The 11,644-nt window shown below is 46.3% G+C and overlaps 1 protein-coding gene across 1 annotated transcript; it reads left to right on the top strand.

Moving 5' to 3' along the window:
* Positions 1 to 7,127: 7,127 nt before the first annotated feature.
* On the top strand, positions 7,128 to 9,881 carry fzd8a (frizzled class receptor 8a). The gene has a single exon (XM_069151333.1). It carries the CDS (start codon positions 7,524 to 7,526, stop codon positions 9,267 to 9,269), a length of 1,746 nt encoding a protein of 581 aa, XP_069007434.1. The 5' UTR covers positions 7,128 to 7,523; the 3' UTR covers positions 9,270 to 9,881.
* Positions 9,882 to 11,644: the final 1,763 nt, after the last annotated feature.

Raw genomic sequence — 11,644 nt, 5'->3', positions numbered from 1 at the left:
AGCCCGCCAAGAACCGAGTCGCAAACTCCACAAGGTCGTTTGTGTTTTACACATCTGCTACCTCTCCGCGTCTCCGTCTCTCACCTTCTGGATAGGGTTTCCCGCTTCCCTACCTTGTCGTTTTCTGCCTCTCGCTCTCTCCCTCCTTCTGTCTGGCGGTCATCCTTGCCCTCGCCATCTGTTTCACAGCGCGCCGCACACAGAGACGGAGGGAGGCGGGGAGAGGGAGAAGGTGCTACAGAGAGGATGAGGGAGGCAAACATGAAGGATGCTTCTATGGATATTTTGAGACTCTTTGGAGTCGTGCTCTGGGACTGCTTTTTACAGAGACTTCAGTTCAGGCCAGTTTTATTAGTCGTACGCTGTTTAACACAGGGTCAACGGTGCAACGTGTGTTGGATGAGAAAAACAAGTCAGCTCATCAGTAAGAGCACGAGTCTTGCACATTGGGTAAGTAGCAAACCAGCAGCAGTTGATAGTGTATTTCTATGTAAGCGGTGCAGTGAACTGTGCAGTCAAACAAATAAGGAAATATGTGATGTGACGTAGTCACATACGTGAGCTGAGAAGCCTGATGGTCTGGTGGTAAAACCCGTGTTTTAGTCTGTTAGCTCGGCCTCTGCATCGTCCGCCAGAAGTTAACAAGGACAACAGTCTGTTCGCTGGGTGGCTTTGGTCCTCGATGACGTCAGGTCTTCCACAGGATGACATCTTGAATAGCTGTTTGTCTCTTACCAGCGATATGCCGTGCCGTAGTGATTGGCGGGTGCAGGCACTGTAGTTTCCGTACCAGACCTTGATGCAGCCAGTCAGCAAGCTTTCGATGGTGTACCTGCAGAAGTTCAGGATGTCACTCGTGTAGTCCACAATCATCTGTTTAGTTGCAGAGTTTGTTGACCTGGGAGCAGCTGGTTAGCATCTTCACCTGCTCTTTGTAGGTCGTGTCGCCGTGTTCGTGGCCTCAACAAACTTCATGATGCCACTGGAGCGTTTTTTGTTACCAAAGTCGTAAGTGAACAAGGAGGGGGGGAGGAGAGGGCTAAATGCAAAGCCTTGTGGTACGCCCATGTTGATGATCTGGTTGTAGTCATTTAAACATAAAGACCGCCAAGTTTCTCTGTAGCACAAAACTAATTCTTGAAAAAATGTGCCAATTTTTAACTGATTTACACGTTTTACTTCCACATCCACTGTTCCTCCTGCTTTTAGTCTTCAGCCTAAGCCTTTATCGTCTCATTTGACTCTTGGCAAGAAAGCAAATAAGCATATTTCACAGAATTTTCAAGCAAACCCAAATGACTGAAAAAGCTCCATCTTCAAACTGCTGAACTCCATTTATTGCAGCGGAGAGTTAACATCATGTGGAATCATTTTTATGTTGATGTGGACACTCTACTTTAATAAAGTGTGAATTTGGTGTTCAGTGAGGTTTACTGCCTATTTCAGGGCAACCTGCCCATTAGCGAGATTATCTACTTTTCAATCTGAATATACCGGTTTACTGATATGTGTAAGGCTGTGGGTCACTGTAGATTCAGCACCTGGGTATACAATCGGCAGCAAATGAAGATTTACTGTGATGTATGAGGTTGAAAACTTCTACAACCACCTTCTCTTCAGGTATGTTGTGATTTTATGTGGGTGCATAAATCATATGTATTATAAATCCACCAGGAACTGCTTAACAAGTGTTTAATCCACTGTGGCTCCATTTAGCTGAACTACATTATAGATGAACTACAAGCCAACCTCTATATGTGAATGATTGCCTCACCAGCTCCATGTGAATCACACAGAAACCACACGGTATTTCACTGGAGCTCGCGCCAGACTCGAACCAAATTTCCCAACAAAAAATGTCAGATGTCTGTGAAACCTGCAGATTATGAGTTCAGGGACAGGGTACGCACTAATGCTGCCATCACTTAGTTTAAAAAGCAGCGCTGCTCGGTGATGGAGCTCAGCGGACGTCCCGGGAGTCCCAGCTGACAATACAAGACCTTAAAGGATTTTTTTTTTGCTCATAGGAACTGACATGAAGAGACATTAATACCTTGAGAGGAGGCTAAAGGAGCAAAGGTAAAGGTGGAATAGGATGCGCTCAAAGACAGCATGAATATCAATGAGACGAGTTAATGAGCAGGACTCGCTTTCTGTTCCTTCCCGGTAGGAATGACGGCAGACACCTTGCGACCCCTCCGCGGTCTGGTCAGAATCACCCCCGAAGCAGCCAGGCTGACCCATCCAAAGTGTCCCACCGCTGTGTGCTGCTGCAACAACAGCGACAGGCAGTAGAGCACGAAAAGAAAATGACCACGTTCAGGATCCAAAGACAAGTGTTTCACCCCGTGTTAGAACCAGATGGCAAGTCTACCTGCTTAAGTGTCGCTCCAGACACGCAGGCCTCGTCTCTGGTTACACGCAGGGGGTACACCAGCTATTATATGGGCCAGTGTGTGTGTGTGTGTGTGTGTGTGTGTGTGTGTGTGTTTCCTGTTCAGGATAACTCTCTGTGGGCTCGCGTACCTCTCTGGACAGAGAGAACAAGTTGCACGCTGTTTTACAAGAGGGGAGATAAATCTGACGGCCGTGTCAAGTATCAGGCGTCATAGCAGCCAAAAGCAGACCTCTGCTGGCTGGCCAGATTCTTGTCGCATCGGATTGCTGAAAACTCCAAACAATCACACGATAACACACACAGACTCACACACACACACACACACACACACACACACACACACACACTTGGCCGAGGGACAGCAGCCAACAACAGTCGGTTCTTTGGCTGCAGCAGAATGGTACAGAACCGCTTCATGGAGGCAATGTTGTTTTTTAATTAGCAGAGAGTGAAAAGGAGATCTGCTTTTCTCCGAATTTTAGACAACCACCCTACAGATGTTTGTGGAATTATATAACAGATGTACATCACTGCTTAGCAACTTCTACCCACTTCCTCTGTTTATGTCAGAAAACTAGTGGCCAGTATTAAACAAGATATATTCTTACATAAACAATGCAATGTTGTTATGAGCATTAAAGGGACGGTTCATGTTAAATTGATCAATAAATTGCCCAAATTTGGAGATATCCCTCCATTCCTGAGAGCTCTGATGACGACCAATACAGTGGAGGTGAATGGAAATGTTTTTAATCTATCAACACGTGCTCTTTTTTTTTTTTTTTTTTTTTTTTCATAAACCACCGTAGATATAAATGTCAATATATTTTGTATTTGTTTTTTTCTGCAGTTGTACATGTCAATAAAATAATCACTCACAGGAATTTCTCACAACCTGGCAACCCAAATGATGTGGTGTTTACAGCCATAAACATGTATATTTAAAAAGTCAACAGCAACTCTGTGCAAAAGCTTTCACTGGGACTATTTTGTCAGTCAAAAGTAATCCCAATTCAAGGTCTAGCGTTGTCCTTTTGAAATGAGATGTGGAAGATGATTTTTCTACTTGCCCGAATGAATTCTAATTTTAATTGGGGATATCTTCCCCTCTTTTGCCTCCTCAGACCCATCACAGGTAGGGCATGTCAACATATGTTCACATACGTGATGTCAAGTCCTATGACCTCTGGGATACGAATTTCAGTTTTCCTCTTGTTTAATGTTGCCTTGTTAAGGCAAGAATCGATTCTCTCACTTAGTTTCTACTTTTCACTCCACACCCACAGAGAGGGCCACTGGCTGTAAGGAAGGATTTACAGGGGCCGCCTGTTCTCCCAGCAGTAGGCTGATTGGAGGGGCCGGCTGTGTTTGTTAAGGTAATGGGCCCTAGGTGAGTTAATTCACAGGGTACACGCTGCACACTCTGTCACCTCAGGAGTACCCCGGTGAAAAGGGGGCTGCCGGTGGGGGCTGGGACTTAAGCAGGATGGGGGGGTCTAGCTCTCTCCAAAATCCGCTCAGCCGTGCTCCGTCTCCTCCAGCTCCACCTGAAAGTGATTACCAGGCCAGCCATGAGCAAACAAGCCCCATATGGAGGGTCTATAGTGGGGCTGGGGCTGAGGCTGGAGCCTGGGGAGCCCTCCTCCACCTCTTTGGAGAGAAGAGGCCTGAGCAAACACAGCTAATGAAGTCTTAACAAGCAGCCTCGGGTTAGCGCGAGCCCACTAAATGCCACCGAGGCTCTTGGAATTGTGTCCAGCAGATTGGCTAAATCTCCTCGAAGCTTTCCTTTACAAGATAAAGTTGCATTAGCATATCTCTGTCTCACCATCTCTGAGGTAAGTCCAGGATCTGGCAAGCAGTCACACTTGATGGGCTTCCTTTTCTTCAGTGACTGCACTTGATTCTCACAGAGTGGGGCTTTAAACCGAACACATTAACTTTGGATCTTGACACGATTGTGAATTTTAATCATTGGTCACAGGTTGTTTTTTTTAAGGCTTTGGCCTGGGGAAGATATTTTCTCACAGCATGCAGCTCTGCGTCACAAACAGGAGATGAGTGCACTTCCTCCAAGTAAATCATTATCTCTGTGAAGAACAGACCCTGAGCCCTCTCTCGCCCTCATCCCTCCTCCCTCTACTCCCTCCATCACTCTCCCACACTGCGACCAGCACCTTACCCTCACTCCCTTTTTATTAGGTGTCCTTTTTCACACATCCCAAATTCCAGGCTTTATTATTGGGAAAATATCACACCATTCATCGTGTGCACAAACATACACTCACATACCTCCACGGTGCTGGCTAGCCCAACTCTTGTTTCCTAATCAAAAGCAAACAGCCATTAACAGAGCTCCTTCCTTGTTATCTCACAGCGGCGAGTCACTTAATCAATCTGTGTTCTCCTGATGCCCAGCTCACTCCGGCTCATTTTGTTCGTTCAGTGGGGTCGAGGCTGTGAAAAAACAAAAAAAACCTATCTCGCGTGATAAAGACCTGGCTCCACTCCAAACAAAATACCACTAAACTTAAACTCCAACGGCACCGCACCCTGCACACAACGCTGCATTATGTTTGGATGGGAAACTGGGAGGAAGATGCTTTTCTTTTGAAACACTCATCTTGAACTGGGAGACCACACATCGGCCTGTTAGCGCCCAAACTCTGCAGGACGCTGTGTGTGTGTGTGTGTGTGTGTGTGTGTGTGTGTGTGTGTGTGTGTATGTGTGTGTGTGTGTGTGAGTATGTGTGTGAGAGCACGTGCACATAAGAGGACAAAATGTCTTTGCAAAAACACATCTCTCTCGTTGGTGAAGTGAAGATCGAGTTTCGAACAGATGTGCTGATCACATGTCTGGCCCTGCCTGTTTCGTTTTACCAGGAGCGGCAGGATTTTCCATCCGGTGAATAGTCTGTTATAATTATGATAATGAGACAACTATTAAATATCAATTACACATCTGTTGACTTTGTTGGAGAGTAAAAAAAACAGCTCTTTAATATCGCAGACAAAATGGTCCTGTGCAGCATGTTAGAATGGCGTGTGAGTAACACTCGTGGTCCAACTTCTTGGAGCAAATTATACAAATTAATTATTATAAAAATACTGTGCAATATGTGGATACTTTTTTTTTAAACAGGATTTAAGAGATTTTAGCCCTTGCAGCAAGTTCTGCTCTTTTATGAAGAAGCTTTTGTACTTGTGCAACATTTTAGAGGGACACAGATGGACATAAGAAGAATACATCAGCTTCTGCAAGCAGGTAAATATCATTAGAAAAACATCATTAAAGGAAGCAAAACATTAAATGGCCCCAAATATATATATATCTTCATGTGTATTCTATTATTAGATTTTGACTTATTTATTAATGATTTAGCTGATGAAAGTGAAGCTTATTCAACCAGTTTGTTTACTGTTGGGCAGTTTAATCTGCGGCAATACATCATATTTTAGAATCTCGTGTTGTACGTGAAGTTGTATGTTAACCGTTGCTGTTAAATTGTGTCTCTTTCTGAAAGTACAAGTATATGGGAGAATAAAATGAAAAATAAAGTACACATACTTCTGATTTGAAAATGAGTCAATGCTTTTAGTTACATTAAAGCAATGCAAAAACCACAACAACAAAAAAAGGTGTGTGCACAAAAAAATATAAGAAAGGCAGGCGTTTACAAAAGTGTCAGTCATTTGAGGCAGCTGAGGCTGAAGAATAATAGGTTACACGCACTGTATTGGGACTCTTTCTAGAGAAGTCAGAGGACATTTTCAGAACAGAAACTGTGTGTGTGGGGGGGGGATACTACAATGACATTCCTGTCACATCACTACTGAGATCCCCAGACAGACCCTGTAAGCATGTTAACACTGATATGAGGGCTCTGCCACTGTCTGTGTGCTTGTGTGCTGCTTGGTCTTTGCCTCGCGCAATTACGCCTCCCGCGGAGCTTTATGCAAGCGTTAAACGAAACATTAGCACCTCATTTAAAAAATAAAACAGCTTTTCACAAGGACAGACAGCTCCCTGGGTAGTCTTATCATGCGCAAATTAGCCAATTTACCAAACTGGCCTGTCTCTCTCTCTCACACATACACACAGAAACAATCATCTGGAGTAAGACGCATCGTCGCTCTGCCTGGTGTGTGTTACTATTGTCGTGGCACGATCAAATATTGTGTGTTGAAGGAAGTTACAAGACAGGAACAACTGAAAACGATTATGAAACGGTGGGTTAATATTCTTGCCTACATCGCGCCTGCATGATTAAACTCATGATAGTATTATCAAACATGTAGTTTTTGTATATGGAAATCCATCACGCTTTATTTAAGGTCAGTCATGGCTCTGGGTATAATTTAAATTCATAAATACAGAGCCTACGGTCTGATCATTTATGAAATAAACTGCATAACTAAACATAACTGATGATCTTTCCTCAGTATGTGGTTGTTTCCCTTGCAGAGATAACGTTCATCATAATCATTTTCTCCGCATCATCCACAGCACCATCCTGTTCCCCGGAGCAACACAAACTGACACAACTAGTATGATCATGAGCTTTATAACTTCACATTTTAGGTTAAAAAAAACTTGATAGAGCGTTTGGAAGCACCGCCCCTGCCGCTCCGGGATTGGTGGAGCGGCTCCGGGGGTGTTTCCAGTCAGGCTCTCGTATATATCGGCACAGCTTCGTCTCCAAGCCGATGATTTGTATGGGAACCAGGAGTGAGGTGGGACGAACCGACTGAATGTAGTCGCTGTATTTTGATGAAAGAAAGGAGGCCCACATTATTCCGTTTGTGGCAATCGGACAGTAACACTTGGGGTCTTTTGGTCAACAGACTGTGTAAGGATACTGAGAGCAGCTTCCAGAAGAAGCTGGATTCTCCTCTCAGCCATCTTGACTGCCGCTCGCCGCCCTGAAGGCTGTTTTCTCTCCTCCTCCTCAGCTCAAAGTAAACACGGCTTGCACATTGCTTGCAACTCCGTGCAAGATCCCGAGCAAAGCGAGATGGGCTCGCTGCGCAACATCTAACCGGACCGGGGGCGAAAGCAGACGGCGGGGAGGATTTATTGCTGTTTGTACCAGAGCAGAAGAGGGGGACACGACGTGCCGGAGAGATGGACCTGTTTGGGATTTACCTGCTCCTCTCACTCGCTCTCCTTCCCCGATCCAGCTGCACCACGGCCAAGGAGATCACCTGCCAGGAGATAGCCGTGCCCCTGTGTAAGGGGATCGGCTACAACTACACCTACATGCCCAACCAGTTCAACCACGACACGCAGGACGAGGCGGGACTGGAGGTGCACCAGTTCTGGCCTCTGGTTGAGATCCAGTGTTCACCGGACCTGAAGTTCTTCCTGTGCAGCATGTACACCCCGATCTGCCTGGAGGACTACAAAAAACCTCTGCCGCCTTGCCGGAGCGTGTGTGAGAGAGCCCGGGCTGGCTGTGCGCCTCTCATGAGGCAGTACGGTTTTCCCTGGCCGGACAGGATGAAGTGTGACCTGCTGCCGGTGCAAGGCAACCCGGACACGCTGTGCATGGACTACAACAGAACCGACTCCACCACTGCGTCCCCCGTGCTCTCCAAGCCCACGAACCACCCCGGTAAGGGTTACAATCCGCCTAAAAATAAGCCTGGCAGACCCGGCGCGCCTGGGAAATACAAGCCGCCTGCCACTCCGTGTGAGCCGGGATGCAAGTGTTTGGAGCCCATGGTGCCGGTGAACACGGACCGACACCCACTTTACAACCGCGTCAAGACCGGACAGATAACCAACTGCGCCATGCCGTGCCACAACCCCTACTTTACGCACGACGAGAGAGCGTTCACCGCCTTTTGGATAGGACTTTGGTCGGTATTGTGCTTCGTGTCAACTTTCGCCACCGTCGCCACTTTCCTCATCGACATGGAGCGCTTTAAGTACCCAGAGAGACCCATCATCTTCCTCTCAGCTTGTTACATGTTTGTTTCGATCGGCTATATCGTCAGACTGATCGCCGGACACGAGAAAGTGGCGTGTAACCGGGAGTTCGACTTGGAGCACATCCACTACGAGACCACCGGCCCCGCGCTGTGCACCGTGGTCTTCCTCCTCATTTACTTTTTCGGTATGGCCAGCTCCATCTGGTGGGTCATCCTATCTCTGACCTGGTTCCTCGCGGCCGGGATGAAGTGGGGCAACGAGGCCATCGCCAGCTACTCGCAGTACTTCCACCTGGCCGCCTGGCTCATCCCCAGCATGAAGTCCATCGCAGTGCTGGCGCTGAGCTCCGTGGATGGAGACTCGGTGGCAGGCATCTGCTATGTGGGGAACCAGAATCTGGACAATCTGCGGGGCTTCGTCCTCGCCCCTTTGGTGATTTATTTATTCATAGGCACTATGTTCCTCCTGGCCGGATTTGTGTCTCTGTTCAGGATTCGCAGCGTCATCAAGCAAGGTGGAACCAAAACGGACAAACTGGAGAAGCTGATGATCAGAATAGGCATTTTCACCGTTCTCTACACGGTGCCAGCAACTATCATAGTAGCCTGTTACTTTTATGAACAGCACAACAGGCAGAGCTGGGAGATCACGCACAACTGCTCAAACTGTTTATTAGAGCGGGACCGCAGGAGTCCGGACTATGCAGTTTTTATGTTGAAGTACTTCATGTGCCTTCTCGTGGGCATCACGTCCGGAGTGTGGATCTGGTCCGGGAAAACTTTGGACTCCTGGAGGACTTTCTGCACCCGGTGCTGCTGGGGCAGTAAAGGCACCAGCGGCTCCATGTACAGCGACGTGAGCACCGGACTGACGTGGAGGTCAGGCACGGCCAGCTCCGTGTCTTGCCCCAAGCAGATGCCATTGTCCCAGGTTTGAATGAGGGGGATGGGGGGAGGAGGGGGGGGGAGAGATATAAAAGCAGCTTATGAGGACTACTAATTGTTTGGGAGATAACCCATCACTCTGTCTCGAGCAATTTGCATATTAATGTACTGCTGCTGAGGTATCCCCCCCTCCATCCTCCACCCACACACACCTCTGTGGGGAGAACTGGTTGAAACAATGTACCTGGCATTCACACAGGGTAATTCTCCCTGTTTATATGTATGAGAGGTACAGACTGAGGCTTTTTACTCAAACTGGGCATTACTCCCTGAAGGCAAGAGAGACAAGTTTGGTGTCTAACAAGTTTCACTCAAAGAGCATTTGGGATTTTTATTACCATTTTATCTACATAGTGCCAGATAACATTGTACAATTCAATCACATCAAAGATGGTTTAAATTAAGCCTTAATAGTGCCCACTTATTTTACGGGTCATTCGTTTTGTTATTTCAAATGTATTTATATAAAAGTTCTGTAAAAAAAACATGTACATTTGTGTATAAAAGAAAAGTTTATAAGCTATTGTAAATTTGTACAAAGTGTAGATGTCTCTTTTTGTGAGAAAAAGCAAATATGACCTTTATTTTGACAATAAAACATTTGATAAATCTCAAAAGGTTCTGTGTAAGTTTTGCGGTGTTTTCCAGGCCAAAGGGTGTTTTTTTTTCTTCTGCGTCCCAGCCCGTGCAGGCATATTTTGTGGTTCCTTGTGGTCACCGTGTTGAGGATGGCAGTGGCAATAGCAGCTTTTGAGAGTCCCCGGTTAGAAAGGAAGCCCTTTTAACCATCAGAGACCAGTAATTAGAGGCAGGGGTTGAGTTGGAGCATCTCCATAATTGTTAAAGTCCTCTTCACATGCCTGCCGAAGCCTGCTTTCTTAATTTGGTAAAAGAGGGAGTGGGTGAATGGGGGTATAAATGCAGGGAACGGACCCTTTTCATCTGCAGAAACTTTGATCTTTCTTTTTTAACGGCTTAGAATAAAGGTGGTGTGTATTAGGAGTGTCTGTCTGATGTGCCAAGGTTCCCCCTAAACGTCCCCATTTGGATGCTTTGATGGATGTCCTACAATTGAAAGAGCATTTTGGAACCCCAAGCTTTTTCTTTTTTTTTGGAGGTTTGTCAGAGCTGAAACCTGCCAGAGCCCCTGCGTCTTGTGTTTGGTTTTTTCGGCGGGCTTGAATTGAAACATCTTCTCCCTCGGCTCAAGCTGTGTCAGCGAGAGCAGGGGCCTTGACATGAATGATATTGAAATAGCAATGAAAGCCCCACAGGTGGTCTGTTCACATGATCTCACATCTTAGGGCCCCTTAATCGAGGCATTTTTTTTGCTACAAATGTATCTGGTTTGGTCCCAATTAACCCAATGCGCTGGCATAAGATGATACACTGTAACCCAGCGTAGACGTGCCTTTGATTTGCTGGTCAATGGTGACAGTGGGCTTTGAGGTGACTGCTTTGTTCCTGCTTTATTCCTGCTTTATTCCTTTACACTCACACTGTAGATGTGAAGCCCCAAAAGCCTCCTTTCAGTGTGGTGGAGACGTGCATCTGTTGGCAGTGTAAATCAGACGTATAAATCTTGCATCAGTGCTGTCAGCGAGGACATCAGGCGATAAAGTGTCCCACAAAAACGGACTTTGGTATCATGTTCCCACATAGATGACCAACAGTTCTGAGTCATTACATACGTTTGTGTGAAGTTCCCAAAGATCATTTCAGTTTCAAGTTTGAAATAAGTTCCAAAAAGATGTAAACACTGCACTGCTCTCTGACTGGTCCTGCAGTACGAGTTCAAGCTCTGAGTCATTTAACCGTTACATTTCCATCGTACAGTCACGGCTGCTTTCAGTCTTGCGGATTGTTTTTCTGGTGTTTACCCCCAGAAACCCCAGTGTGCAGCTGCAGCGCTCTTCTGCCTGCCAGCTGCTAATGTGCAGCCCCATCTAGTGATGAAAGCAGCTCTGCACAGCTTCACATGTCGCCACACAGGGGTGTATACAAATAGCAAGAATGCAGCTCCTAATGTTGCACAGTGTGACTCAAGGACAAGAACAAGATACATGAGCTGTATAGTTCACTGTATGCTGCACCTTAAAACAACCTTTAGACTGTCTATACAAAGCTTCGAAGTCAGAAGAATCTCCTGACACATAAGGTTTGGGTGCCTTTGCCTCTCTATTCAAACCTAAAAGTGTCTCACTCCTAAATACACACACTAACCACATATCCAGATCCACAAACCAACTGTCCAGGCACTTAAAGCAACATGTCTTGGCTTGGTTGTTTTACACACATTGTAATGATCAACGAACAGCCTGCTTCCTCCACAACCCATTAAGGAGCGTGGTGGAGAGATGCTTCACA

Source organism: Embiotoca jacksoni, unplaced genomic scaffold, assembly GCF_022577435.1.
Source record: "Embiotoca jacksoni isolate LCO1_2020_lvr unplaced genomic scaffold, fEmbJac1.0.p SCAF_17, whole genome shotgun sequence".
Classification (NCBI taxonomy): domain Eukaryota; kingdom Metazoa; phylum Chordata; class Actinopteri; family Embiotocidae; genus Embiotoca; species Embiotoca jacksoni.
Note: the sequence above shows the minus strand (reverse complement) of the source record. Positions and strands in the feature narration are given on the sequence as shown.